The 26676-nt window shown below is 44.8% G+C and overlaps 3 protein-coding genes across 3 annotated transcripts in view; 2 read left to right on the forward strand and 1 right to left on the reverse strand.

Annotated features, from left to right (window-relative positions):
* Positions 1-4347, forward strand: part of LOC306744054 (extracellular sulfatase Sulf-2-like) — a gene marked incomplete at its 3' end in the record, with an annotated part of 12579 nt that extends 8232 nt beyond the window's left edge. Inside the window, exon 9 of the mRNA XM_079226625.1 lies at positions 4287-4347. Coding sequence (XP_079082751.1) covers positions 4287-4347 — 61 coding nt within the window. The remainder of the gene's footprint in view (positions 1-4286) is intronic.
* A 146-nt stretch (positions 4348-4493) lies between these two features.
* Positions 4494-19789, forward strand: LOC306743846 (extracellular sulfatase Sulf-2-like; the record flags this gene model as incomplete). The annotated part of the gene is made up of 9 exons (XM_079226411.1): positions 4494-4649; positions 6842-7085; positions 8696-8897; positions 11195-11291; positions 11565-11659; positions 12443-12612; positions 12833-12975; positions 15575-15692; positions 19452-19789. The coding sequence occupies 9 exons, from the start codon at positions 4494-4496 to the stop codon at positions 19787-19789; spliced, it is 1563 nt and encodes a 520-aa protein (XP_079082537.1).
* Positions 19790-20461: 672 nt separating this feature from the next.
* LOC306743847 (myosin-7-like) overlaps positions 20462-26676 on the reverse strand; it is a gene marked incomplete at its 5' end in the record, with an annotated part of 28757 nt that continues 22542 nt past the window's right edge. Inside the window, 9 exons of the mRNA XM_079226412.1 lie at positions 20462-21742; positions 21825-21968; positions 22899-22994; positions 23075-23179; positions 24786-24865; positions 24943-25033; positions 25764-25889; positions 26045-26254; positions 26381-26567. Of these exons, the coding sequence (XP_079082538.1) occupies positions 21731-21742; positions 21825-21968; positions 22899-22994; positions 23075-23179; positions 24786-24865; positions 24943-25033; positions 25764-25889; positions 26045-26254; positions 26381-26567 (1051 nt within the window). The 3' untranslated portion in view covers positions 20462-21730. The remainder of the gene's footprint in view (positions 21743-21824; positions 21969-22898; positions 22995-23074; positions 23180-24785; positions 24866-24942; positions 25034-25763; positions 25890-26044; positions 26255-26380; positions 26568-26676) is intronic.

The raw sequence follows: 26676 nt of genomic DNA on the forward strand, positions 1-26676 counted from the left end.
ATATTTATTTTTCATTGATGTTTTTTATATTTCTTTTGTTGTTGTCAAGAAACACATGAGATCACATCACATATAACGCAAAGATCATCCTAGGCTTCAGGTAATGAGTTTGTGTCCGTAAGCCAGAGGACGGACCAATCAGCTTCCTGTGAGGAGCTACTGTTCCTCTGGTTGTATAGAAGTCTATGCTTCATGTGCTAAAGCTGCACTCTCTCTCCTGACCACCAGGGGGCGACTACTCTGGTTGTATAGAAGTCTATGCTTCATGTGTTAAAGCTGCACTCTCTCTCCTGACCACCAGGGGGCGACTCCTCTGGTTGTATAGAAGTCTATGCTTCATGTGCTAAAGCTGCACTCTCTCTCCTGACCACCAGGGGGCGACTCCTCTGGTTGTATAGAAGTCGATGCTTCATGTGTTAAAGCTGCATTCTCTCTCCTGACCACCAGGGGGCGACTCCTCAGGTTGTATAGAAGTCAATGCTTCATGTGTTAAAGCTGCATTCTCTCTCCTGACCACCAGGGGGCGACTCCTCTGGTTGTATAGAAGTCAATGCTTCATGTGTTAAAGCTGCATTCTCTCTACGGACCAAAATATAAGTGAACTTATTGTCGACCAAAACTATACAAAATATGTTTAGTTTTAACTTCAACTCGACTAAAATGTTGCTGGTTTTCTTTAACAATCAAAGACAGAACTGTGTTTATTCATGAAGTTAATTTGGACATTTGGTGTCAAAACTTAAACTTAGTGGACAAAATCACCAAAACCGTTTTAACTACTATAAAAAATAAAGTTCAGGCAGCAAAATAACTAATAATTTTTCTGTAAATCTTGAATAAAAGTTCAAGTCATGAAATCCTTCAGATTAACGATAGAATCAGATTTTCCAGCACGATGTGTATTCCAACTTATTTTCATTTCATTCTGATCCAGGCGTCTCTTTGGACTTCTTGTCTTGTTGATTTTAAAAACAGAAGCCGTCATTGTTTTAAACCCAGACGCAGCTGCACTCTCCGCTCTGCAGCACCTCCATCTGTTTGAACACGTTTCAGTCGGCTCGATATGTCCTCAGCGAGGGATGTGCAGCATCTGTTCCGTCCTCGTCCTCCGTCCCGACGGAGTGATCCGTCCCCGCGGGGAGCGCAGGCAGAAGCTGAAGGATGGATCGCTTTGAGATGAAGTTTGTTCAGAAAAATAAGAAGCCGGGACGACAAAGGACTGGATTCTGTGCAGCTCCACATGAGGATGGGATCTGGACCCAAGAGTTCAGGACAGACTGTTGGAGCTGGAATCGAACCAGTGTTTTGTTCTAGATCTCTTTCAAAAGACTTACGTCGGCACAGAGAAACTTTTTTGGAGCACGAAGAAACAGTTTCTGTCTCTTGGATGAACGCTGACGTCCTGGACTGGAAGTCAGTTTCACAACACAGAAGTTACTCAAGTTACGCCTCTAACCAATAGAACACCACTCTATGTTAGGCCCTTTCCTCTAAATGTCATACCCAAACTAAAAAGGGTGTATCTCTGCAACCACTAGGGCTGTTTGAATAATTCTGGTTATAATAAAAGGTACACATGTGAGATGTAGTTCAGATGTGTAAATATCAGTCCATATGTTTCTGGTTAAGAGTAAATGAAGATGACACACAGAAAACAGGAAAAGGTTTCAGGTCCGCCTATAAAAAAATCACTTTCAGGATGATTATTTCTTTGAAATGATGCAGCTGTAAGGTCCAACTCTAACCCAAATCATAGCTCAATATGTGAACATTCTCTAACCCAAATCATAGCTCAATATGTGAACATTCTCTAACCCAAATCATAGCTCAATATGTGAACATTCTCTAACCCAAATCATAACTCAATATGTGAACATTCTCTAACCCAAATCATAACTCAATATGTGAACATTCTCTAACCCAAATCATAACAATATGTGAACATTCTCTAACCCAAATCATAACTCAATATGTGAACATTCTCTAACCCAAATCATAGCTCAATATGTGAACACTCTCTAACCCAAATCATAACTCAATATGTGAACATTCTCTAACCCAAATCATAACTCAATATGTGAACATTCTCTAACCCAAATCATAACAATATGTGAACATTCTCTAACCCAAATCATAACAATATGTGAACATTCTCTAACCCAAATCATAGCTCAATATGTGAACATTCTCTAACCCAAATCATAACTCAATATGTGAACATTCTCTAACCCAAATCATAACAATATGTGAACATTCTCTAACCCAAATCATAGCTCAATATGTGAACATTCTCTAACCCAAATCATAACTCAATATGTGAACATTCTCTAACCCAAATCATAACTCAATATGTGAACATTCTCTAACCCAAATCATAACAATATGTGAACATTCTCTAACCCAAATCATAACTCAATATGTGAACATTCTCTAACCCAAATCATAGCTCAATATGTGAACATTCTCTAACCCAAATCATAGCTCAATATGTGAACATTCTCTAACCCAAATCATAGGTCAATATGTGAACATTCTCTAACCCAAATCATAGCTCAATATGTGAACATTCTCTAACCCAAATCATAGCTCAATATGTGAACATTCTCTAACCCAAATCATAGCTCAATATGTGAACATTCTCTAACCCAAATCATAACAATATGTGAACATTCTCTAACCCAAATCATAGCTCAATATGTGAACATTCTCTCTGCAAAGGTTGACTTTGATAAAGTGAAGCAGAACAAAGTTAGAGAGGGTTTAGAACAGAGAACATTCAGACGAGGACTCCAACATTTGCATTGGGGCCCATTTGTGACATTAATTTGTTCATATACCAAACCATATATTTCACTTGTATATTACTTATGGTGTTCAATACATCCAAAGACAGCAGTTTTGTGCTTTATTTCATAAACAAGCTATGATTTACAGTTTTATATAATAACCGCTCAGTCTGCCCCCTACGGGGGGGGATTGGTTTTTAATGGCTGAGATATATATATATACATACATACATACATACATACATATACATATATATATATATATATATATATATATATATATATATATATATACAGTGAATGACACATTCCGATGCAAATACAACACAACAGCTTCTCGCACTAATTATCACCAGTAAAAGTATGCAGAAGTACACATTGAAGTACAGACAACTATCACTGCCTCGCCGTGACGTTGAAAGAAAACCACGATGACTTTCCGGCAATCAGTTTTGTTTGTGAGTAAAGTGAGAGATTCTGGAATCTTCTGGAAGTGTAAGTCTCATTGAGTTATAATAAATACATTGAACTTCAAACACATTCAACTTTAATCACTTTGCTGACGATGCAACGGACATAAACATACCCTTTAACAACAGCTACGTGTTTCACTGTGAAGGCAGCGCCCTCAGCTCTGATACATGGTCTGGCTCAGTAACTCCATTACTCTAAGAAACCAAACAGAATCACAGAGCCTATAGCAAGATCAACACGTGAGGCTGCTCCACTGGGACCACTGGGGCCACTGGGACCACTGGGGCCACTGGGACCACTGGGGCCACTGGGGCCACTGGGACCACATGGTTCAGAGCTCGCTGGTGGTAATGAAGAACCGGTCGCGTTCCACACCCACAGTCGTCTTGCCCAGTCTGAGGATTGAACCACTGCATGTTGGCGTCCGTCACGACGGATGCTGGAGTGCAAGTACCCCGACAGGAAAGCAGATTAAAGTCATTTTAAGGCTTTAAAACATCAAATTGCACTTTGAGTAACCTCGTTCTCCAGAGCGCCACGTTGTCGACGGTCCTGAGAGACTTTTACTTTCACTTCTGCACAGTTGCTCTGGTCTTCCCTTCTACTTGTTTGTGCGAAAGGAAAACATCCTGCAGTTGTTTCCACTGTGGTTGTTCTCTTCTAACTGCGGCAGGGAAATCCAAATGTTATTCCTAAAAGTTAAAGTTATAAACATCCCAGAATAGAAACCAGATGGAGGCCGTCTCCTAACGAGGGGACGGAGTGTATTGTGAATATAATATAAACGTGTGTAGCTTCATGTTTGAACTGAAGTGAACTCAGGAATACAAAGAGGAGCTCAGACCAGAACATGCATTGTGACATCACAGCAGCGCAGCTCCTGAACTGGTTCACCAGACAAACTATTTAGTGTTTCCTGGAGTTACAGTGAAAGTAAAGAGAGGACCGAAGGCCGGTTGTGATGACTGTTAATACCACTGCAGGATTAATGACTAAACTCCCACCGCTCTTTTCGTTCGTGTTCAGGTTCCAAGTGAACAAGAAGCCGAAGGTGTGGAGGGACTCGTTCCTGGTGGAGAGAGGGTAAGTCCACCAGCTCACAACCATTGTCACTGCTACTGAAATATGAAACTATGAACCCAAAGGAGGGTCTGACAACGTGTACCGCATGCAACATGCTCTCAGACCTCTGATCCAGATCAAGACAGACTTTAATGAGGAGAGAACTAGCACATGAAACTGTCTCTTTGTGTCAACAGGAAGCTGCTGCACCAGCTCGTCGAGGGGAAGGAAGTGTCGCAAGAGGAGAACTTCCTGCCCAAATACCAACGAGTCAAAGACCTCTGCCAGAGAGCAGAGTACCAGACGCCCTGCCAGCAGACTGGACAGGTACCGAGCTACTTTTCTGCCAAAGCCCATCACTTCACTCCAAGCCCTCCTGCTCTCCTCCTGGACCTCCTCCTGGTCCTCCTCCTTCCAGTTACTCTCCTCCTGGTCCTCCTCCTGGTCCTCCTCCTTCCAGATACTCTCCTCCTGGTCCTCCTCCTTCCAGTTACTCTCCTCCTGGTCCTTCTCCTGGTCCTCCTCCTTCCAGATACTCTCCTCCTGGACCTCCTCCTTTCAGTTACTCTCCTCCTGGTCCTCCTCCTGGTCCTCCTCCTTCCAGTTACTCTCCTCCTGGACCTCCTCCTTCCAGTTACTCTCCTCCTGGTCCTCCTCCTGGTCCTCCTCCTTCCAGTTACTCTCCTCCTGGTCCTCCTCCTTCCAGTTACTCTCCTCCTGGTCCTTCTCCTGGTCCTCCTCCTTCCAGTTACTCTCCTCCTGGTCCTTCTCCTGGTCCTCCTCCTTCCAGTTACTCTCCTCCTGGTCCTCCTCCTGGACCTCCTCCTTCCAGATACTCTCCTCCTGGACCTCCTCCTTTCAGTTACTCTTCTCCTGGTCCTCCTCCTTCCAGTTACTCTCCTCCTGGACCTCCTCCTTCCAGTTACTCTCCTCCTGGACCTCCTCCTTCCAGTTACTCTCCTCCTGGACCTCCTCCTTCCAGTTACTCTCCTCCTGGTCCTCCTCCTGGACCTCCTCCTTCCAGTCCTACTCCTCTCCTGCTGATCCTCCTCCTTCCAGTTACTCTCCTCCTGGTCCTCCTCCTGGTCCTCCTCCTTCCAGATACTCTCCTCCTGGACCTCCTCCTTCCAGTTACTCTCCTCCTGGTCCTCCTCCTGGACCTCCTCCTTCCAGTTACTCTCCTCCTGGTCCTCCTCCTGGTCCTCCTCCTTCCAGATACTCTCCTCCTGGTCCTCCTCCTGGTCCTCCTCCTTCCAGTCCTACTCCTCTCCTGCTGATCCTCCTCCTTCCAGTTACTCTCCTCCTGGTCCTTCTCCTTATCCCATTGCTGTCCTCTTCATTACACTACTTTAGTCCAGCCCCATTACTCATTAGTCTTTACACTCTTTTCACATGTTAAAACGACTACATGTAGCTGAGATGTTCACTTCCCAGAACGACTCCCTCAACAGGGAACCGTTTTGGAATGAAGGCAGGAAAACTGCGATGCCTTCTGGCTGCAACAAACAAACAAAGACTGGAACGAAAGCGAGTAGAACAGTAAGAGGCTTCTGTCGGAGGGATGGAAACCAGACGTCATCTCCACAAACCAGACAGATACAATAACAGCCGCTAACGAGCACAACGGACCCGGATCAAAGGGAGCCGACGTGAGGAGAATCAAGATGCAGCGGCACAACAGAAACTTTCAGGAGCCGCGTCGCTGTGTGTTTGTGTGTGTTCATGCTTGTCTGAAGTTAATTACACTTGTCGAAAAATCCTTTTAGCCAGTTGATTAGTTTCTTAGCAACAGTGTCTGCCGGCTTGCTGGATGGCTCTGATAAACAGCCTGTGGAGGATGCTGTGTGTGTGTGTGTGTGTGTGTGTGTGTGTGTGTGTGTGTGTGTGTGTGTGTGTGTGTGTGTGTGTGTGTGTGTGTGAGAGGAGAGAGATTAAGAATTCAGGCGTTTTGTCAACAGCAGAAATGTATTCAGCTGCTGCAAATGAACAACTGCACAGTGACGATACAAACAAATACTCAAAGATAAAGACAAAGTGAGGATTCTTCTGACTGTGGTGGAAAGTGTGGAGAACTCCGCTTACCCGATTCAGGGTTAGGGGCGCTGGACCGATCCCAGCAGACATTGGGTGAAGACAGGATCCACCTGGCCAGGTGTCCAGTTTATCTCAAGGCTCAGAGACAATCAATCACCCCTAGTTACAGTCTCCAATTACCTGAGCTGCATGTCGTTGGACTCTTGGTGGAAGCCGGGGAGAACCCACAAGCTGGAGAGAACCCACAAGCTGGAGAGAACCCACAAGCCAGAGAGAACCCACAAGCTGGAGAGAACCCACAAGCCGCATGCTAGCCATTACAGCACCGTGCAGCCTAACATGTTGATTTAGATTGTCTCTCAGATGTCGGCCAGGTGCAGAGCGCGGTGCGGTTACCTCTCAGTCGTGGTGCGTTGCGCGGCCACGGTGAATCCACGGGTTAAAGACGGTGAATGACGTACAACTCGTTGTGTGTCTGTGTGCAGAAGTGGCAGTGTGTGGAGGACGCCACGGGGAAACTTCGGCTCTTCAAGTGCAAGAACGAAGGAGGCGGGGCTGAGGGCTTTCAGAGGGGCGTGGCCGGCCGTCAGCGTCCGCTCAGCGCCAAGTCTCAGCTGCACCGTGGCGACGCCAACGCCTGTGACTGCGACCTTCGCGACCTCCGGCCTCTGAACCCGCGACCCTCCACGATGAGGCCGTTCAACAAGAAGTCTTTCTTCTCCAAGAAGAGTGAGTGAAGCTTCATGAAATGTTATGTTTAAATATGCAAGTGAGGCATTCTGTAATGGTGACTTAAGGTGAATTTAGAAGTTATTGGAAGAACGATATAATAATATCTCAACAACTGCAATAAGACGATTATGAGTTGTACTACTATCATCACACATGCAAAGACATACCAGATATATAATAAGTCAAAATGTACATAAATCATTGTCTGATAATACAATACAAACAGGAATAATACGTAAGTCATGCGTTTGTTGCTGTGTGTCTGTGAGGGTTTAATAAAAATCCAGAATTTTCAGGATTTAAAATGTTTTTCATAAAAATCAAACAAATTGATTTTCTGGTAAAGATTCTTGGAATACATTCCTGGAATTCCAGGAATCCGACCCGAGCCTCCCAGTTGAGAATTCCCCTTTTATGTGAATTTCTTTTCTTAGACAGATGATCGGGGGTATTCTTCGTACCTGGCTAAACAAAGTCAAGCAGATGTCCTAATCTCCAGTTTAAATGAGCGAGATGATTGACATCAGGCTGTCTGGGTTTCTTCACGGCTGAAACGTCTCGTTCATTCTAGCCAGACGTCAGTCATCTGATAAATGCGCCGCTCCTCTTCAGAAGGATAATAATGGAGCACTGACCCCACCATGTTCTACCAGTACAATGACAATAAACTCAGAGGAACCTCTTTTTATTTCTCTGCTGAGAAGCAGGAGATGATCATGAAGGCATATGAGGAAGTCAATACCGTAACCATCATTCACAGCAAACGCGTTGCGAATATTCCAACATTTTTGCAACATTGTTGCCGTGAACGCAACTTTAAGAGCGCCCCCGCTGAGAGACATAAGCGTCGCAAATATATCAGACAAGTTAAATGCGTCAGTGCTGAGAAAATGTATCGGCTAATTTGAAGTGCTTCATCACCCAAATCAATCAGATTATATTTACGAATAAGTATATACTTATGAGGATATATGTACTGTATGCACGTATGAATCATGTACTATATATGTGTATATGAGTTTAAATATGTGTATGGGCGGATCAGTATGTATGCATTATTCATAATCAGAAATTCAATCAAAAAAATCTATATCGCCGCGTACAGGAAGTCATGATGATGTAAAGGATGGATCCTGGTGATCTGAAAGAACTCTCTCCCTATAAAACTAATATAATAATATCGCTCCTTCATCAATGAGGAAGAAGCTGCTTTTTTTGTCCGGTGGAGTGTCCATCTTATCCAGTGAAGTTCAGTAAACCTGCCCGGGAGCAGGTTTACATTTTTGGATGTGTTGCTATGGTGATTTATCTAAGCTTGCTTCGAGAAACCGAGAACGCCTGACCTACGTCATCTTATCCTGACAGTTATCCCACTAACTCAGTAAGCCAGGTACGAGAAATATGGCCCAGATTGACTGGTTTCAGGCAGATCACCCTGGTCCCTGGTGTGGTGCTGACCTCTAGTGGCGGAGGTGGGAACTGCACCGCCTACCCCAACCCCAACACTGCCTTCTTTTCCCAGGAAAATGCTACTGACGAGAAGAAAAGGATGCTTCAGTAGTTGTTGATCAAAATTATTTAACTTGTTTTTTCTGTTTCTGTGTCAGAGTTCAAAACCCTGAAGAGTTACTCCAGGAACCGATTCAGCCGCTCCACATCCATGACGAACAGCTACCCCGTCAACCGCAGCTCGGTGGATGGAAGCGACTGGGCTCAGCCAATCAGAAACGAGTCTGAGGACGAGTTCAGCGGGATGGGAGGAGTTCCAGACGCCGTGGCCCGGCCCAACTCCCACAAGGTCACGCACAGGTGAGTCGATGTTGTTGCTGCAACATCAATCATCAAAGGTGTTGTGCATTTAGGACGTCTCAGACTTAAGATACTTCCTAACCTCCTTTCCTAACCCCTTTTCCTCTTGAAACATCACACGGTCAAGGAAAGAAGTGGAGAAGAGTTCATGGGGGGTTAGGAAAGGAGAGAATCCGACTCCACTTTCACAGACCTACGTAGTTAAGCCAATGAAACTGCAACGAAGAAGAACTACAAAAATACAAAACTAAAACATGACATCTGTTGTTCTGCTGCATGCAGACTATTAACAGGACTATCACCAGGACTAAAACCATGACTATCACCACGACTAAAACCATGACTAAAACCACGACTATCACCACGACTAAAGCCAGGACTATCACCACGACTATCACCAAGACTATCACCACGACTATCACATGGGGGGGAGGGGACTCCGGTCCTCCCCCTGGCCCTGCTGATACAACCATGGCCCTGCTGATGCAACTGGCCTGGAGCCGTCCTGCCAGCTGCCATGGCCCTGCTTTCTCCTCCCACTGCCCCTGGGATGCCCCTCCTCTCTACCTCCTTCTGCTTAATGAGTCGTGGCTATCTGGATCATGGACCATGCATACTACTCATTATATGAATAATTTCTGTCACATTCATTGAATGTGCTGTAACTCCGTTACGTTATTCATTCTGGCCACATGACATCTATTGCTTCTGTCCATCCGGGGAGAGGGATCCTCCTCTGTTGCTCTCCCTCAGGTTTCTTCCCCTTTTTTTTCCCTGTGAAAGGGTTTTTACTATCTTTTTGGGGGAGTTTTTCTTGATCCGATGTGAGGTCCCGGGACAGGGATGTCATTTGTACAGATTGTAAAGCCCTCCGAGGCAAACTTGTATTTGTGATGTTGGGCTATACAAATAAACTGAATTGAATTGAATATTACCACGGCTATCACCACGACTAAAACCATGACTATCACCACGACTAAAACCATGACTATCACCACGACTATCACCATGACTATCACCACGACTAAAACCATGACTTTCAACACGACTATCACCACGACTAAAACCATGACTATCACCACGACTAAAACCATGACTATCACCACGACTATCACCACGACTAAAACCATGACTATCACCATGACTATCACCACGACTATCACCACGACTAAAACCATGACTTTCACCACGAATATCACCACGACTAAAACCATGACTATCACCACGACTAAAACCATGACTATCACCATGACTATCACCCGGGCTGTGAAAATATATCAAGAAGAAAAATCTTTATTTTATGAACCAATACATTCCGGAAAAAGTGGGGAAGTGACAAAATAACGGTCAGCTTCTGTTGAAGTTGGGTGTTCCTTCTTGTTCCTCCAGTTGTTCCACTCTGTGTTCCTTCTTGTTCCTCCAGTTGTTCCACTCTGTGTTCCTTCTTGTTCCTCCAGTTGTTCCACTCTGTGTTCCTTCTTGTTCCTCCACATGTTCCACTCTGTGTTCCTTCAGTTGTTCCACTCTGTGTTCCTTCTTGTTCCTCCAGTTGTTCCACTCTGTGTTCCTTCTTGTTCCTCCAGATGTTCCACTCTGTGTTCCTTCTTGTTCCTCCAGTTGTTCCACTCTGTGTTCCTTCTTGTTCCTCCAGTTGTTCCACTCTGTGTTTCTTCTTGTTCCTCCACATGGTCCACTCTGTGTTCCTTCTTGTTCCTCCAGTTGTTCCACTCTGTGTTTCTTCTTGTTCCTCCAGTTGTTCCACTCTGTGTTCCTTCTTGTTCCTCCAGTTGTTCCACTCTGTGTTCCTTCTTGTTCCTCCACATGTTCCACTCTGTGTTCCTTCTTGTTCCTCCAGTTGTTCCACTCTGTGTTCCTTCTTGTTCCTCCAGTTGTTCCACTCTGTGTTCCTTCTTGTTCCTCCAGTTGTTCCACTCTGTGTTTCTTCTTGTTCCTCCACATGTTCCACTCTGTGTTCCTTCTTGTTCCTCCAGTTGTTCCACTCTGTGTTTCTTCTTGTTCCTCCAGTTGTTCCACTCTGTGTTCCTTCTTGTTCCTCCAGTTGTTCCACTCTGTGTTCCTTCTTGTTCCTCCAGTTGTTCCACTCTGTGTTTCTTCTTGTTCCTCCACATGTTCCACTCTGTGTTCCTTCTTGTTCCTCCAGTTGTTCCACTCTGTGTTTCTTCTTGTTCCTCCACATGTTCCACTCTGTGTTCCTTCTTGTTCCTCCAGTTGTTCCACTCTGTGTTTCTTCTTGTTCCTCCAGATGTTCCACTCTGTGTTTCTTCTTGTTCCTCCAGATGTTCCATTCTTCCCAACGCCTCCGTCCAGTGTGACACTGGAGTGTATCAGTCTCTTCAGGCCTGGAAGGACCACAAGCTGCACATCGACCACGAGGTACTAGGACTAGATAGGGAAATACTCTGTTACTGCAGGGAAGTACTAGTACTAGACAGGGAAATACTCTGTTACTGCAGGGAAGTACTAGTACTAGACAGGGAAATACTCTGTTACTTAAGAAACACTTTGCGGTGATAAACCTGTCACATGTTTTTGTTAGTAAATTAACCAATCTGTCAGAATTCTGAGGTGCAGTACAAAGTACACATACTTCACATACTTCCTCCTGCAGCAGAGTACAGGTACTTGAAGGTTTTCTCTTCCTGTCAGATCGAGACGCTGCAGACGAAGATCAAGAACCTGAGAGAGGTCAGAGGTCACCTGAAGAAGGCCCGCCCCCTGGAGTGTGACTGTAATAAATACCTGTGAGTTAGACACACACACACACACACACACACACACACACACACACACACACACACACACACACAGTGTGCGACCAGGCCAGTGTGGTAATGTGTGTGTTTTCCAGGTATAAGTCCAAACTGAAGAGCAAGCTGAGGTACCGAGCAGGTGGAGGACACCCCTTCAGGTGAGACGGGCTATCAGGACCGGGGTGTGTACTGTGAGACCAGCTGGACCTGGTCTGTCCCAGTCTAGTCTGTCCCAGTCTGGTCTGTCCCAGTCTGGATCAGTGGGACCTGGTCTGGATTAGATGGTGTTCTGTTATGTCAATCTTTACAGAATTCTCCAGTTTCTGGACAGTAAAAAGTACATGTACCTCTGAGATGTAGTACAGTACAGCATGTACCTCTGAGATGTAGTACAGTACAACATGAACCTCTGAGATGTAGTACAGTACAACATGAACCTCTGAGATGTAGTACAGTACAACATGAACCTCTGAGATGTAGTACAGTATAAAGTATCTCAGCTGTACTTAAATATGCATAAAATGAGATTGGGAGCATTTTGATTGACTCTCAACGGCTCTCAACATGGCGACGCCTGCGGCCAACAGCTAACAGTGCTGTTTCAGCACTAAAGTGTGTGTGTGTGTATGTGTGTGTGTGTGTGTGTGTGTGTGTGTGTGTGTGTGTGTGTGTGTGTGTGTGTGTGTGTGTGCTTTATGTGTGCTTTATCTGTGTGTGTGTGTGTGTGTGTGTGTGTGTGTGTGTGTGTGTGTGTGTGTGTGTGTGTGTGTGCAGGAAGGGCGAGGCGCGGGACAAGAAGGCGTGGCTTCTGAAGGAGCAGAAGAGGAGGAAGAAAATGAGGAAGATCATCAAGAGAATCAGAAACAACGACACGTGTTCGATGCCCGGACTCACCTGCTTCACTCACGACAACCAGCACTGGCACACTGCCCCCTACTGGACACGTAGGAGACACACACACACACACACACACACACACACACACACACACACACACACACACACACACACACACAAACTTTTCTACATTGCAAAACATATATTACTATTTATAATATATTCAATATGCAGCTTTATTGTATGGTGTGTGTGTGTGTGTGTGTGTGTGTGTGTGTGTGTGTGTGTGTGTGTGTGTGTGTGTGTGTGTGTGTGTGTGTGTTGCAGTGGGGTCCTTCTGCGCCTGCACCAGCGCCAACAACAACACCTACTGGTGTCTGAGGACGATCAACGAGACGCACAACTTCCTGTTCTGTGAGTTTGCAACCGGCTTCCTGGAGTTCTTTGACCTGAACACAGACCCATACCAGGTACACAAGTACACGCAAATATATACATATACACACATATATATACACATGTACACACGTATATATACAGACCCATACCAGGTACACAAGTACACGCAAATATATACATATACACACATATATATACACATGTACACACGTATATATACAGACCCATACCAGGTACACAAGTACACGCATTTATACATATACACATATATATACACGTGTACACACATATATATATATATATACATATGTATATATATATATATATATATATATATATATATGTATATATATACATATGTATATATATATATATATATATATATATATATATATATATATATATATATGTATATATATATATATATATATGTATATATATATATACATATATATACATATATATATATATATATATATATATAGAGAGAGAGAGAGAGAGAGAGAGAGAGAGAGAGAGAGAGAGAGAGAGAGAGAGAGAGAGAGAGAGACCCATACCAGGTACACAAGTACACACAAATATATAAATGTATAATATTTGGCAAAATATTATACATGTATACATGGCTTATTGTGGCTGAAATCAACCTGTTTAGCACTGAATATGGTATCAAGATAATAACCATAATGAGTGAGATGAGCATCAGGTTGCGTTTATTAGTGGAGCACTGAGCTGCTTTCCTCGACACATCTTCATAAACGGGGTTGTAGATTTGATACGGCTCTCAATTAATGCTCAATGTTGAGCTGAGATCTGTGTTTTGTTTTGAGAGACGTAGAAAAGATCTCACGGATCTCTGTGAGATCTCACGGAGATCGACTTTTCTTTGTCAGGATACCTCCATTTCAATTAAAGAAATGTTAAAATGAGCCTCAAGAGAATCATATGAATAAATAAAAGGTTGTTACCTGACTATTACTGAGGGCTATTATAACACATCTCTTAAAAACATGTTTTATTTGTTTTTTCATTTTAATATGATTAACCAGAGGACAGTTGTTTACATTATAAAATATCTATAACTTTGTGGTTCTGAGGCCAGCACAGAAGGCGTTCAGGCCCTGACGGCCACCACTGTTATTAACTATAGTAACAGCTATGGTTATGGCTATACTATAGTTAATAGTCAATTTTGACCCATATATATTTACTTCAAGAAAAAGGCTAAAAAGTATTTTTTTCAGCAATATAACTTTAATACAAACACAAAATGAAAAGCAGGACAAGTCATAACACAAAATATAGATTTATAAGACAACAACCAATCAAGCAAATCTTATTTTCATAACTGGGTCAAAAGCGACCCTAACAACACAAAGGGCATCGTTTCACCCAGAGCATTTTATAATTTAGCGGAAACAAAATGTTTAGGTTTTATTTAGTTGAAATAGAGGTTCCTGACAAAGTCAAAAAGCCTCGATGCAATAAACACAGTGATGTGGTTCTTTTATGCATTTAAAACCTAAAACGAACACAAGAGCTGGCTTTAGCAGATTAAAGTTCACAGAGAGGTTGATCGTCTGGACTTCAACAAATCAGATCTTTAGTTTGACAAGCTGGGCGTGTTCTTTGAGGAGCAGCGCCTGAGAACTGGTGTGGATGTGTGATTGGTCAGTGGCCAGCGTGACCATTAACATGCGCTGTGATTGGTCAGTGGCCAGCGTGACCATTAACATGCGCTGTGATTGGTCAGTGGCCAGCGTGACCATTAACATGCGCTGTGATTGGTCAGTGGGTCAACAGGAAGCTACCTAGCAGCTCAGTAGGAGCTTGAAGAGATCAGGATGAAACCAGAGAAGTGATGACATGTTTAGTGTTTTGCTGGTTTTAACATCAATGGCTGAAGCAGGAGAAACAGACTAGCTGGTGGATTTACTCCATGTCTTCCTCATGGAGGGTTACATGTTTGTCAGTGACGATCCTCACTGGCGTCCATGAAGCGATGAACTGAACAACCACGCCACTGAAGTGTGAACAGAGGAGGATGGACTCTGTCGTTAAGAGAACAGCATCTGGTGAGTGAGCTGCTGTCCAGATGCTGAAGGAAGGAGAGGAAACGTTGTAGTGAAGTGTGGAAGAGAATAAAACGAGAATAAAAGAGGTTTCCTTCTTGTTCAAACATCGTGTTGAGTCATTAATAAAGTGAAGTACAGGCACCAGATGACCCTCGTCTACAGAACTACATGAGCTGTTCTTGTTGGTGAACTACATGCATTGTCCGTTAGCGACGCAGCGTCCTGTCATGTTCATGTAAACTACATCACACGCTCTGAAGGCCCAGGTAGAAAACACACGGCCCGCCACTGCCAGGTACACACACACATATACACACCAGGTACACACATATACACACCAGGTACACACATATACACACCAGGTACACACATATACACAGTACAAATATAAGCAATATTTATCTGATCACATGTTAAACACCTCTATCTCTCTCTCTCTCTCCCCTCCCTCCCCTCTCTCTCCTCTCCCTCCTCTCTCCCTCCTCTCTCTCTCCTCTCCCTCCTCTCCTCTCTCTCTCCTCCCTCCCTCCTCTCCCTCTCTCTCTCTCTCTCTCTCTCTCCCTCCCTCCCCTCCCTCCCCCCCCCCCTCTCTCAGTTGATGAATGCAGTGAGTTCTCTGGAGAGGTTCGTGCTCAGCGATCTTCACGTCCAGCTGATGGAGCTCAGAGGATGTAGAGGAACCAGGCAGTGTAACCCACGCAGGTCACTGGAGGGTAGGGGACTCACACACAGTTACCCAACATGCTTTGCAGCTATTCATGGTGCATTCAAGTGACCTTTATAAAGTCAGAGCATTGTGACGTAACGATGGAAACAAGAAGCTCATTAACCAATCACACTGTCTCTCCAGCAGGGGGGCGGGACCATGGCAGCCTTGATGACTACAGATACACACACACACACACACACACACACACACACACACACACACACACACACACACACACACACACACACACTGTGTTTTCCTGCTGCATGATTTCCTGATGGCTGCTGCTGGTGGAGCAAAGAGAGAGAGAGAGAGAGAGAGAGAGAGAGAGAGAGAGAGAGAGAGAGAGAGAGAGAGAGAGAGAGAGTGTGTGTGTGTGTGTGTGTGTGTGTGTATGAGAGGGAGTGTGTGTAACACGGTGTGTGTTTGTTGCATCAGGGTGTTTGAGAGGAGGAAGTGGCCGAAAATGAAGAAACCTTCATCGTCTCGAACCCTGTGAGTCTTCCTCCTCGTCTTCCTCTCTGTCTGTCTGTCTGTCTGTCTGTCTGTCTGTCTGTCTCTCTCTCTCTCTCTCTCTTTCTCTCTCTCTCTCTTTCTCTCTCTCTCACACTCTTTTTCTCTCTCTCTCTCTCTCTCTCTCTCTCTCTCTCTCTCTTTCTCTCTCTCTCTCTCTCCTGAACATAAAGTAGAATATGAATAATCTTCTTCATGTCACATTTTTCTCTGTGATCAGTTTCTTGAAACATGAAATCTAATCTGCAACGGCAGAGTTCAGAGCTCCACTTCCTGACCACTGATGCTTATCAACACTTCATAACACTTTATGTACAATAACGCACAATAATACACACACACACACACACACACATACACACACCTCACTGTGGTTTCTGTGTGTCCCCAGAGGGCCGATCTGGGACGGCTGGAAGGGCTGAGCCTCCTGATTGGTCGGAGCTGGCTCCTGACTCCTCCCCCACCCGTCGGCCAATCAGCTTCTGCCATCTCTGTGACATCACTCGGCCCTTCTCACCCTGCTGCTCAGGGAGACGCTGGGACGGGAACACTCTTCATCAGCTGCTCCTCCTCCTCCTCTGAGGATGACGAGGGAGGAGGAGGAAGAGGAGGAGGATGAAGATGAGGAAGAGGAGGAGGAGGAGGAAGAGGAGGACGAGGAAGAGAAATATCACAGTCAAATACCAGCACTTCCAATGGATCTGATGATGAATATTTATCATTTCTTTCTGTAATTTGATTCCTTTGAATCTATTTTCTTAAAACTATTTAAAAAACAAGTCTAAATATGCTCCGCTGGTTTGTGATATGAATCACGCTTCAGATGTTTTGTTAAAGTGAAATAACCTCGTTCACTGGTCCCATCCCCCTCTGGCGCCCTCTAGTGGTGCGCTACAGACCGGTTTGACCCTTCTGGGCATACATACATAAATACATATTCATGTTGTGTTTTCCGCCTAGACGCGGCGCACTGTACCTTTAAGAAAGTCATGATTTCAGGACTCAAGTTTGCACAGAAATGTTTTAATAAGATGTTTAAGATCACAGCGTTGAGCTCTTCATTCAATTCAATTCAGTTTATTTTGTATAGCCCAACATCACAAATACAAGTTTGCCTCAGAGGGCTTTACAATCTGTAACATGACATCCTGTCCCGGGACCTCACATCGGATCAGGAACAACTCCCCAAAAAAGATAAAGTAAAAACCCTTTCACAGGGAAAAAAGGGGAAGAAACCTGAGGGAGAGCAACAGAGGAGGATCCCTCTCCCCGGATGGACAGAAGAATAGATGTCATGTGACCAGAATGAACAACGTAACGGAGTTACAGCACATTACATGAACACAGAAATGATTCATATAATGAGTAGTAGGCATGGTCCATGATCCAGATAGCCACGATCCATTAAGCAGAAGGAGGGAGAGAGGAGGGGCATTCATCACAATAATTCATCAACTGTTTAAGGACAATTAATCTGATCATGAAATTGTTCCACTTCCTGTTTACTTTATTTATTTTTCATAATTCTGTCTAAAAAGCTGATTTCCTTTAGTGATGAATCAGCGTTAATAGACTCCTCCTCCTCCTCCTCCTCCTCCTCCTCCTCCTCCTCTTCTTCTCCCAGCGGCCATGTTTGTTTGCCCTGTTCATATTTAGTCTTTCTAACCGTCTGTGAAGACATTAAAGGACTTCCTGTTGTTGTTGTGACTAAACTCAGACTGAGAGAAGGGGGCGGAGCAAACGTCGGACGCTGTGACATCACATCCGACGTAACCGCCTCTTTTGTTCTTTATATTTTATTTCATTTGTTCCACTAACTTGAGGACGACAGAGCTGCGGCTGTACTAACCTGGTGGCTGACTACAGTACCCACAATGCACCGCGGCAGCCCCGAAGAAACACAACGAACATTTTGGATTGAAAGGAAAGAAAAAAAGAACAAACGAGCATGAAAAAGAAAACAAGAACAAAAGTGTGAACTTTAAATCGTGGGATGAGCCAATGAGAAGAGGACTAGATGATGATGTCATCGCGTTCAGAACTCACTCTTCCTTTTCCCTTCCTTTTCCCTTCCTTTTCACTTCCTTTTCACTTCCTTTCACTTCCCTTTCACTTCCTTTTTACTTCCTTTTCACTTCCTTTAACTTCCATTTCACTTCCTTTTAACTTCCCTTTCAATTCATTTTCCCTTCCTTTTCACTTCCTTTCCACTTCATTTTCCCTTCCTTTCCACTTCCTTTTCCCTTCATTTTGACTTCCTTTTCCCTTCTTTTCCACTTCCTTTTCCCTTCCTTTTCCCTTCCTTTTCCCTTCCTTTCCGCTTCCTTTCCACTTCCTTTTCCCTTCCTTTTTCCCTTCCTTTCCACTTCCTTTTCCCTTCCTTTTCACTTAATTTTCCCTTCCTTTCCACTTCTTTTTCCCTTCCTTTCCACTTCATTTTCCCTTCCTTTTCACTTCCTTTTCCCTTCCTTTTCCCTTCCTTTTCACTTCCTTTTCCCTTCCTTTTTCCCTTCCTTTCCCTACCTTTTCCCTTCCTTTTCCCTTCCCTTTCCACTTCCTTTCCACTTCCTTTTCCCTTCCTTTTCACTTCCTTTTCCCTTCCTTTTCCCTTCCTTTTCACTTCCTTTGTCCTATTTTTTTTACTTTTAAAGTCCTTTGCTGTCAGTTTCTCTCCTCGTCCATCCGTTGGTCCCGAGTTTAAATTAGTAAAAAATGTAAAATATAGCGATAGAAAAACTCGACTAGATTCACACGAGAAGTGAAAACATGGTTTCAGATTTCAAACGTTTCATCTGGTGGATCCGATGTTTTTAATGTGACGCTCGTGTTGAACTGAAGGGATCGTCTACATTTACAGATGAAGACGCTCCTACACTGTTGAGCCTCTGCATTTAGCACTTATTGTTATTTTATATTTCCTCTCCTGTGATGACTTCCTGTTGCGTCACTCTTCCATGCCGGTGGTTCGAGTCCCAACAGCGTGACGTGTGGTTTCTGCCTCTAGAGATTGTTTTTGTTGTTTCCTCTGCGGTGCTATTTGCTGTCTAACGACTATCTCCTGGTTGTGTTGAATGTATTGTAAATAAATGTTTAGGCGTGTTTCTAAAAGAAGAAGCAGACTTCAGATCAGAGTCCTGGTTCTGACACACACACACACACACACACACACACACACACACACACACACACACACACACACACACACACACACACACACTGAAGGACAAACTCCTGAGCACTTTGATTGAAGGAGGCAGGGATGAATGGACCAATGAGGTGGTCGACGGTGGGACAGGAAGTGACCAGGTGGTCGAAGGTGGGACAGGAAGTGACCAGGTGGTCGACGGTGGGACAGGAAGTGACCAGGTGGTCGACGGTGGGACAGGAAGTGACCAGGTGGTCAAAGGTGGGACAGGAAGTGACCAGGTGGTCAAAGGTGGGACAGGAAGTGACCAGGTGGTCAAAGGTGGGACAGGAAGTGACCAGGTGGTCGACGGTGGGACAGGAAGTGACCAGGTGGTCGACGGTGGGACAGGAAGTGACAGCCAGTGGAACACACCTGTACGGCCACTGACCCGGACACAGTGACTGCTTTTAGTTTGTGAATAAAGTGTTGAATTACAAAATGTAACTTCTTTTCTGCTCAAAGTGTTTGTGTTCTTTTTCTTTCTTTTTACAATTTTATGATTATTGTTTCGTCTTTAAATAATTTCATAGACAAAATATTGAGTTTACAATCATAAAAAGAGAAGGATATACTGAAAATAGTTACCTTTGAGATGCCGGAATCAGTGAATTTGGTAAATGTTGTTGCCGATGAACTTTCCGTTCATGAATAATTAAAAATGTCATTTCAGAGAACACATGGACATCTAGATCTGATCATTTTTATTTTATGATCTTATTTTTCGTATAGATCTTCTCTCTAGCTAACTCATATTCTGAGGTCACATGTCCAAAAGATGCCTTAGTTGGGAAATGTTCCATTTGCTATAAAGCCTAATTCAGAACATCAAAACAAAAGATTATGTTTTAATGAGTCCTTTCAAATTCCAAATAGTGTCATAATCTTAATAATAGTGGAATATGTGAAGCATATCTTCAGGGTCGTTCTTTGCTCTTTCAGTGCAGAAATATAGACTCTTCTGGTTGAATAGAAGTCTATGCTTCATGTGTTAAAGCTGCATTCTCTCTCCTGACCACCAGGAGCATGTTTTTTTTACATAGAAGAGCAACTTAAAGAAGTCAACAAACTTTCCGTCAAAAACCAAAAGGTATTTATTTATTTTTTGTTTTTACAACACTGAAGATTGTAATCAGTAAAACACACATAAATACTCAAACATGCAGTCTGAATACAGGTATCACATATTACATGTTGTTGGTTGTGCTTTTTAAACTGTGAGCAAACTACAGTCATCGTGAAGAGTTTCTGACCACTAGGGGGCAGAAACCCCCGTCAGCTGAAACCGTTCAGAGTTTATTCTCTGGGTTTTCAGCACGACAAGGGACACTTTAACGTGGCACAGCCTTTGGAAATACATTTTAAAAGCAGGCTTAATAAAATGTTTATATGTAACAAACGGTATATAAATGTAGTCAAATCTCTTTATTTATAGCTTACCTTATTTTATCCTCAGCTTTCTCGGCTACAAAAACATGCACTTTTCACAAAGAATGTCAGCAACAATCAGAAAGTGTTTTCTCCCAAAGAAGGACAAGAGAAGCAGGACTCAGTGTCGGGGGGAAAAAACACTTTTTCACGTTTTGTGCATCCTGGGTCTGCAACGTCACTTATTGACTCCAGGAAATAGCCAGAGCCTCGCACTCTGTAGGACTCTGACTACTCTCTTGTGCTGTCTCCCACTTCATCTCGTTTGTATTTTACATTTTACCAAATGAACTCCCAGTGATAAAGAAGTATTACTACCTTAAATCATACAAACTAATCATTGCTGCACAACCTGCTGAAACCGTTCAGTACTACAAACATGTATTGTTCAGTACTACAAACATGTATTGTTTAGTACTACAAACATGTATTGTTTAGTACTACAAACATGTATTGTTTAGTACTACAAACATGTATTGTTCAGTACTACAAACATGTATTGTTTAGTACTACAAACATGTATTGTTCAGTACTACAAACATGTATTGTTCAGTACTTCAAACATGTATTGTTCAGTACTTCAAACATGTATTGTTCAGTACTTCAAACATGTATTGTTCAGTACTACAAACATGTATTGTTCAGTACTTCAAACATGTATTGTTCAGTACTTCAAACATGTATTGTTCAGTACTTCCACCATGTACCAGTACTGTACTGCTCTGCTATAAACCCGCTCTTGTACATCCTCTCGTCCCTCGACACTTCCTGTCCAAACCCGGTCTGGATGCTTCGCGGTGGAGGCGTACAGGAAGCCGTCCCCCTCGATCCTGGACTACACAAACGGACTGAACCACAGCAACCAGACACTGAACACGTCACACAAGCAGAAACACACGGGCGCTGTTTGAGCAGCTTCACTCGATGATCTGCAGAAACACAAACGGCAGATTAGAAACACTCGACTTTATTCTGGATCCAAAACAAGGCCGAGCGCGTGGCGGGCCTCACCATGGCGACCTTGCTGGACTGCTCGCGGGTTCGAATCCGCAGCTTGTTGACGTTGGTCTCGGCGACGTCGGCTCTCTCCTCGGCGTCGTCCAGCTCGTGTTGGACTTTCCTGAAACGCACCGTGCTGCAGCTCACCTGCTCCTCCTGGTGGACGCAAAGAGGAACAACGGCCAGGAGTCAACTTCTTACCTTTCAATGACCACAGCTGCTCATCGCCACATCGCAACGTGCCAAGTCTCTCTCTGCTAGCTCTGTTTTTAGTCTCCACCAGGTCTCTTTAGCTACTAAATGCTCCTCGTTGTTCACCAACTAGTCTCTGAGCAGGTAGAGAACAGAGAACCTGTAAACGCACTATATAGAGTCAGCTGATCTTTCACTCCCAGAGAGACATTTCACAGATTGTGGTGATTTATAAAAACTAGAAAATGTCTGAGTGGCAGACTGAGGGAGACTGGACTGTGGATTTAACGGAAACAACTACTGAATTTGAATTTCCGTGACTCCCATCGCGAAAATAGAGGAATGAGGAGAGGCACAAGCCTTTTGTGAACGTTTCCGTGTCCTGTTTGTTCCTGTTTGTGGGGTTTAGAGATGAGAGCGTAATTGCAGTTCAGAAAGTGCCCACGTTTGCTTCATGGTAGAAAATGATAGTTAGATTTGTAAAAATGTCAAGAAAATGTTCCTAAACTTGAACAATAATTACATGAAAACTGTGCTAGCTACCAAAAAATGCTCAACTGGGGAAATAAACTCCAGACTTTTGTCAACGTTTTAAACTTCAAATAATTTCTCTACGTTAAAGTATGGCGAGTCACTATGGGCACAAAGATGCATGTTTTTTTTGCTCTCTTCACGCCGAAAACCCCATTTAAGTGAATGGAACAATTCATCGCAGTTTTTCGCATTTTTCGGGGGAAACGGCAGGTCGAATCTCTTAGAAAAGTCGATTCCCGACCAGGCCGCACGTTTTGATGTATTTTGGCGCATGTGCTGACAATGGTCATTATTATTAAGCCCACAGGAGAACAGTCAGTGTGCATCGCCACACCGACTGGTCGAACTCGTTGAACTCACGGCGTTCTCCGCTTGTCTCTTGTAGCTCTTGACTTTGGACTGAAGCTTATCGATGAGCTCCTGCATCCTCAGCAGAGTCTTCCGGTCCTCCTCCGACTGCCGGGACACAAAGAGAACCAATGAAATAAATAGAAGCCGTGGAACCAGCAGAAGCGTGGACTGAGATGAGGTCAGACCTGGTACGTCAGCTCCTTCACTCTCTTCTCGTAGCGACGGACTCCTTTCAGAGACTCGTCGCTCCTCTTCTGCTCCATCATCAGCTCCGTCTGCAGCTCCCTCACCTGAACACACAGCCTGTGATCAATACTCTCACTCCTATCAATACTCGTATCGCTTCCTTTTGATTATATTGTGAGAAAAAAAGATAATGAATCAATACATCAACATATATTTAGTAAACACATAATTTTTCTTGAGCAGCAACACAAAAAAATACCTGGAAAAACTTTAAAACTCTATTCTGAGGTCATCGATGGCCTCATTGATTATCTCTCATTGATTAGCCCTCATCATGTGACCAGACTCCGTATGACATCACTAATGTTACCTGCTGCTCCACTAACAGATGTTCTGCTTGTTGGTCTCATGCCGTGTTCACACCGGACGCGGCGCGAATTTGCGGCGCGACCAGATTCCATGTAAAGTCAACCCACAGACGCGCTGCGGCGCGAATGTGCGGCGAGATAGACGCGTTGAGGCGGCGCGAACAGAACGTTTGACCTGGGGCGAACGAAGCGAAGGACGCGGCGCGAATTCGCGTGAGTTGAATTCTCCCAACTCTGGCGGAGAAATCGCGTGACGCAAAGTTGCGGCAGCCAATCAGCATTGAGAATCAGCGTTGAGAAGCTCCGCCCGTCACCACCGCCGTCTCCCCGGTTCTGAATGAAACTGCTGCTGCTGCGCCTGAACCAGCGCTGACAGCGGCTTCATTGAGACGCTGTTGTGGGACTACGGATAATAGTATGAACCCAGACACCATGGAGTTTGATGTTCCGACGTATGTGGACTTTACACAAAAAGTATGAAGCAGAACTGGTGGTTATTTCCATGGTGGATGGCATAATCGGCATCGTTTTACGGAGATAAGCCAGACGCAGTTCCTGGAGGAGTCGGTGAAATTCACCGAGCTGTGTGCGGCTACGGATGATGTTATGAACCCGAACACGAGGGCGTTTGATGTTCCCACATGTTTGGGACTTCCACAACAAGTATAAAGCAGAACTAGTGGTTATTTATTCCATGGTCGATAGCGGAAATGAAAGCTTCGTCGCTTGTCTCTCACAGAGGCAAGCAGCAGAGCTAAGCCACGCCCCTTTGGTCGCGCCGCAAATTCGCGTTTGGTGTGAACACCCTCTTTCTACTCGTGCGAGTAAACTTCCGCGGTGGACGCGGCGCCGCAAATTTGCGTCGCGTCCGGTGTGAACACGGCATCATGATGAACTGCTGCTGTTTGAGCCACGATTAACCCGAAGATAACACCTGGAGAGTAGCTGCCAGTGTCTCTCAGACATGTTGTCTCTCTGTCTCTTTGTCTCTCTGTCTCTCTGTCTCTTTGTCTCTCTGTCTCTCTCTCTCTTTGTCTCTTTGTCTCTCTCTTTGTCTCTCTGTCTCTCTGTCTCTCTGTCTCTCTGTCTCTTTGTCTCTCTGTCTCTCTGTCTCTCTGTCTCTCTGTCTCTTTGTCTCTTTGTCTCTCTGTCTCTCTGTCTGTCTCTTTGTCTCTCTGTCTCTCTGTCTCTTTGTCTCTTTGTCTCTTTGTCTCCAGCATGACACTCACTCGATGGCAGAGAGGAGACAAAGTGTTTCTCCATGTGACTCCAGTAGATTCTGAGAACTCTGGATGTCTCCAGCTCAATACACCCCTCCCGAGTGGAAGGAGTGAACACTCACTCTGGTCTCCAGCTTGTGAAGCTGCTTCTTTCCTCCCTTCAGCGCCGACTGCTCCGTCTCGTCCAGCTTGACCTGCAGCTCTTTGGGAGGAAGAACCGCGGCGTTAACGTCGGCCCGGCAGGTGAACCCGGCCCACGGAGTCTGTGTGGTTGTGTACCTTTCACCGTGGACACCATGTTCTTCTTCATCCTCTCCATCATGGTGCTGCTGTCCTGCTCCTTCTTCAGCTCCTCCGCCATCAGAGCCGCCTGGTGAAGCACATGTTTACACGAGAGTCAGGGAAAGACACGTCACAACTGTCTAAGGCAGTGGTTCTTAACCTGGGTTCGATCGAACCCCAGGGGTTCGGTGAGTCACTCTCAGGGGTTCAGCAGGGGTCAAGACACACACAGTACAGCCCGGTTCACACGAGCAATGTAGGGCCACAACACAACATTTTTCTTCTTCCCCTGCAGCTGTGCTCACCAACACCCCTCCCCCACAGGCAAGCTCGGCGCAATGTGACCGCACACCATTGGGAAGCTCGACTTCTTAGCGTTCAGAATACGTTGGAATTACGGCAATTGCGTACATTTTCGGAGGGTTACAGTAATTTTAGTTTTGCATGTTACTTTCTGTCGCCGGCGATGGAGTCCGTATCAATTTTTCATTTGTTTTCATGCTAACTATGTCGAGCAAAAAAAGAAAGTGGTTGGACTAATACGTACAATATGGATTCTTTGAACACAGTGCTTTTGTTTGCAACTGATGCATGGTTCGTTTTGAAGAAATCCTATTCAATATTTACAATTACGTAGGGTTCGGTGATTGCACTGATGAAGCTTGCAGGGTTCAGTACCTCCAATAAGGTTAAGAACCACTGGTCTAAGGTAAGAAGGTGAGACCACAGAAAAGGTTGAAACCCGCTTCCTAAAAAAAACAAGACAATCACATCAGGGTTTGTTTGGTTGTGGACAGAGGTCAGGGGTCAGGACTGACATCAGTGATGGCCTTCTTGGCTTTCTCCTCAGCACTGCGACTCTCCTCCATGAACTCGTCCACCTCCCCCGTCAGCTGAACCACGTCGGCCTCCAGCTTCTTCTTCTGGCTCATCAGACCCGAGTTCTGAAACACAACCAGGACATCAGGCGGCTAATCAATCAGTTCACCGGCAATCAGTCAGTCTGTCCAGAACATCTGTTAATTCAATGATTGATCAATTAGTCGATTGTGTGTGTGTGTGTGTGTGTCTGTGTGTGTGTGTGTGTGTGTGTGTGTACCTGTGTGGCGAGCAAGTTCTGTCTCTCCATGACCTCCACCAGCTCGTGTTCGGCCATCTTGCGTCCGCGGTCCGTTTGTTCCAGAATCCCCCGCAGCTCCTCCTCCTCAGCCGACATCAGTGAGCAACGTCGGTCCAGCAGGACGAGCTGCTCTTTGAGCTGATTGGCCAACTGGACCTTGTCCTCCAGATCTATCTGTTGCTCTTTAACCTGAGAGAGGACAGAGCACAGCGTTAGCACATCACAATAGCCCACCGCGGACAGACCCAGATCCAGCAGAGACCAGTCCACTGTGGACAGACCCATCTTCCATGGATTCTGATGAGGTGAGGCTACCTGTGTCTGCAGGTTTCTGATGGCCCTCTGGCTCTCGGCTGCCTGTCTGTTGGCGTGTCCCAGCTGAACCTCCATCTCGTTCAGGTCGGACTCCATCTTCTTCTTCAGACGCACCGCCTCACTGCGACTACGAACCTCCGCCTCCAAACTGGCCTGCATGGTCTCCAGGGAGCGCTGGTGGCCCCGCCTGGTGGACAGCACTGGTATTACTACTCTGATGCATAGTTTTTCTGTAGGTCTACTGCATATTTTCCACGGTTGTAAAAAGTTGTATTCAACTGGTTAGTTAGGTTTAA

The sequence above is a fragment of the Taurulus bubalis genome (genome assembly GCF_910589615.1).
Source record: "Taurulus bubalis genome assembly, chromosome: 11".
Classification (NCBI taxonomy): Eukaryota; Metazoa; Chordata; class Actinopteri; order Perciformes; family Cottidae; genus Taurulus; species Taurulus bubalis.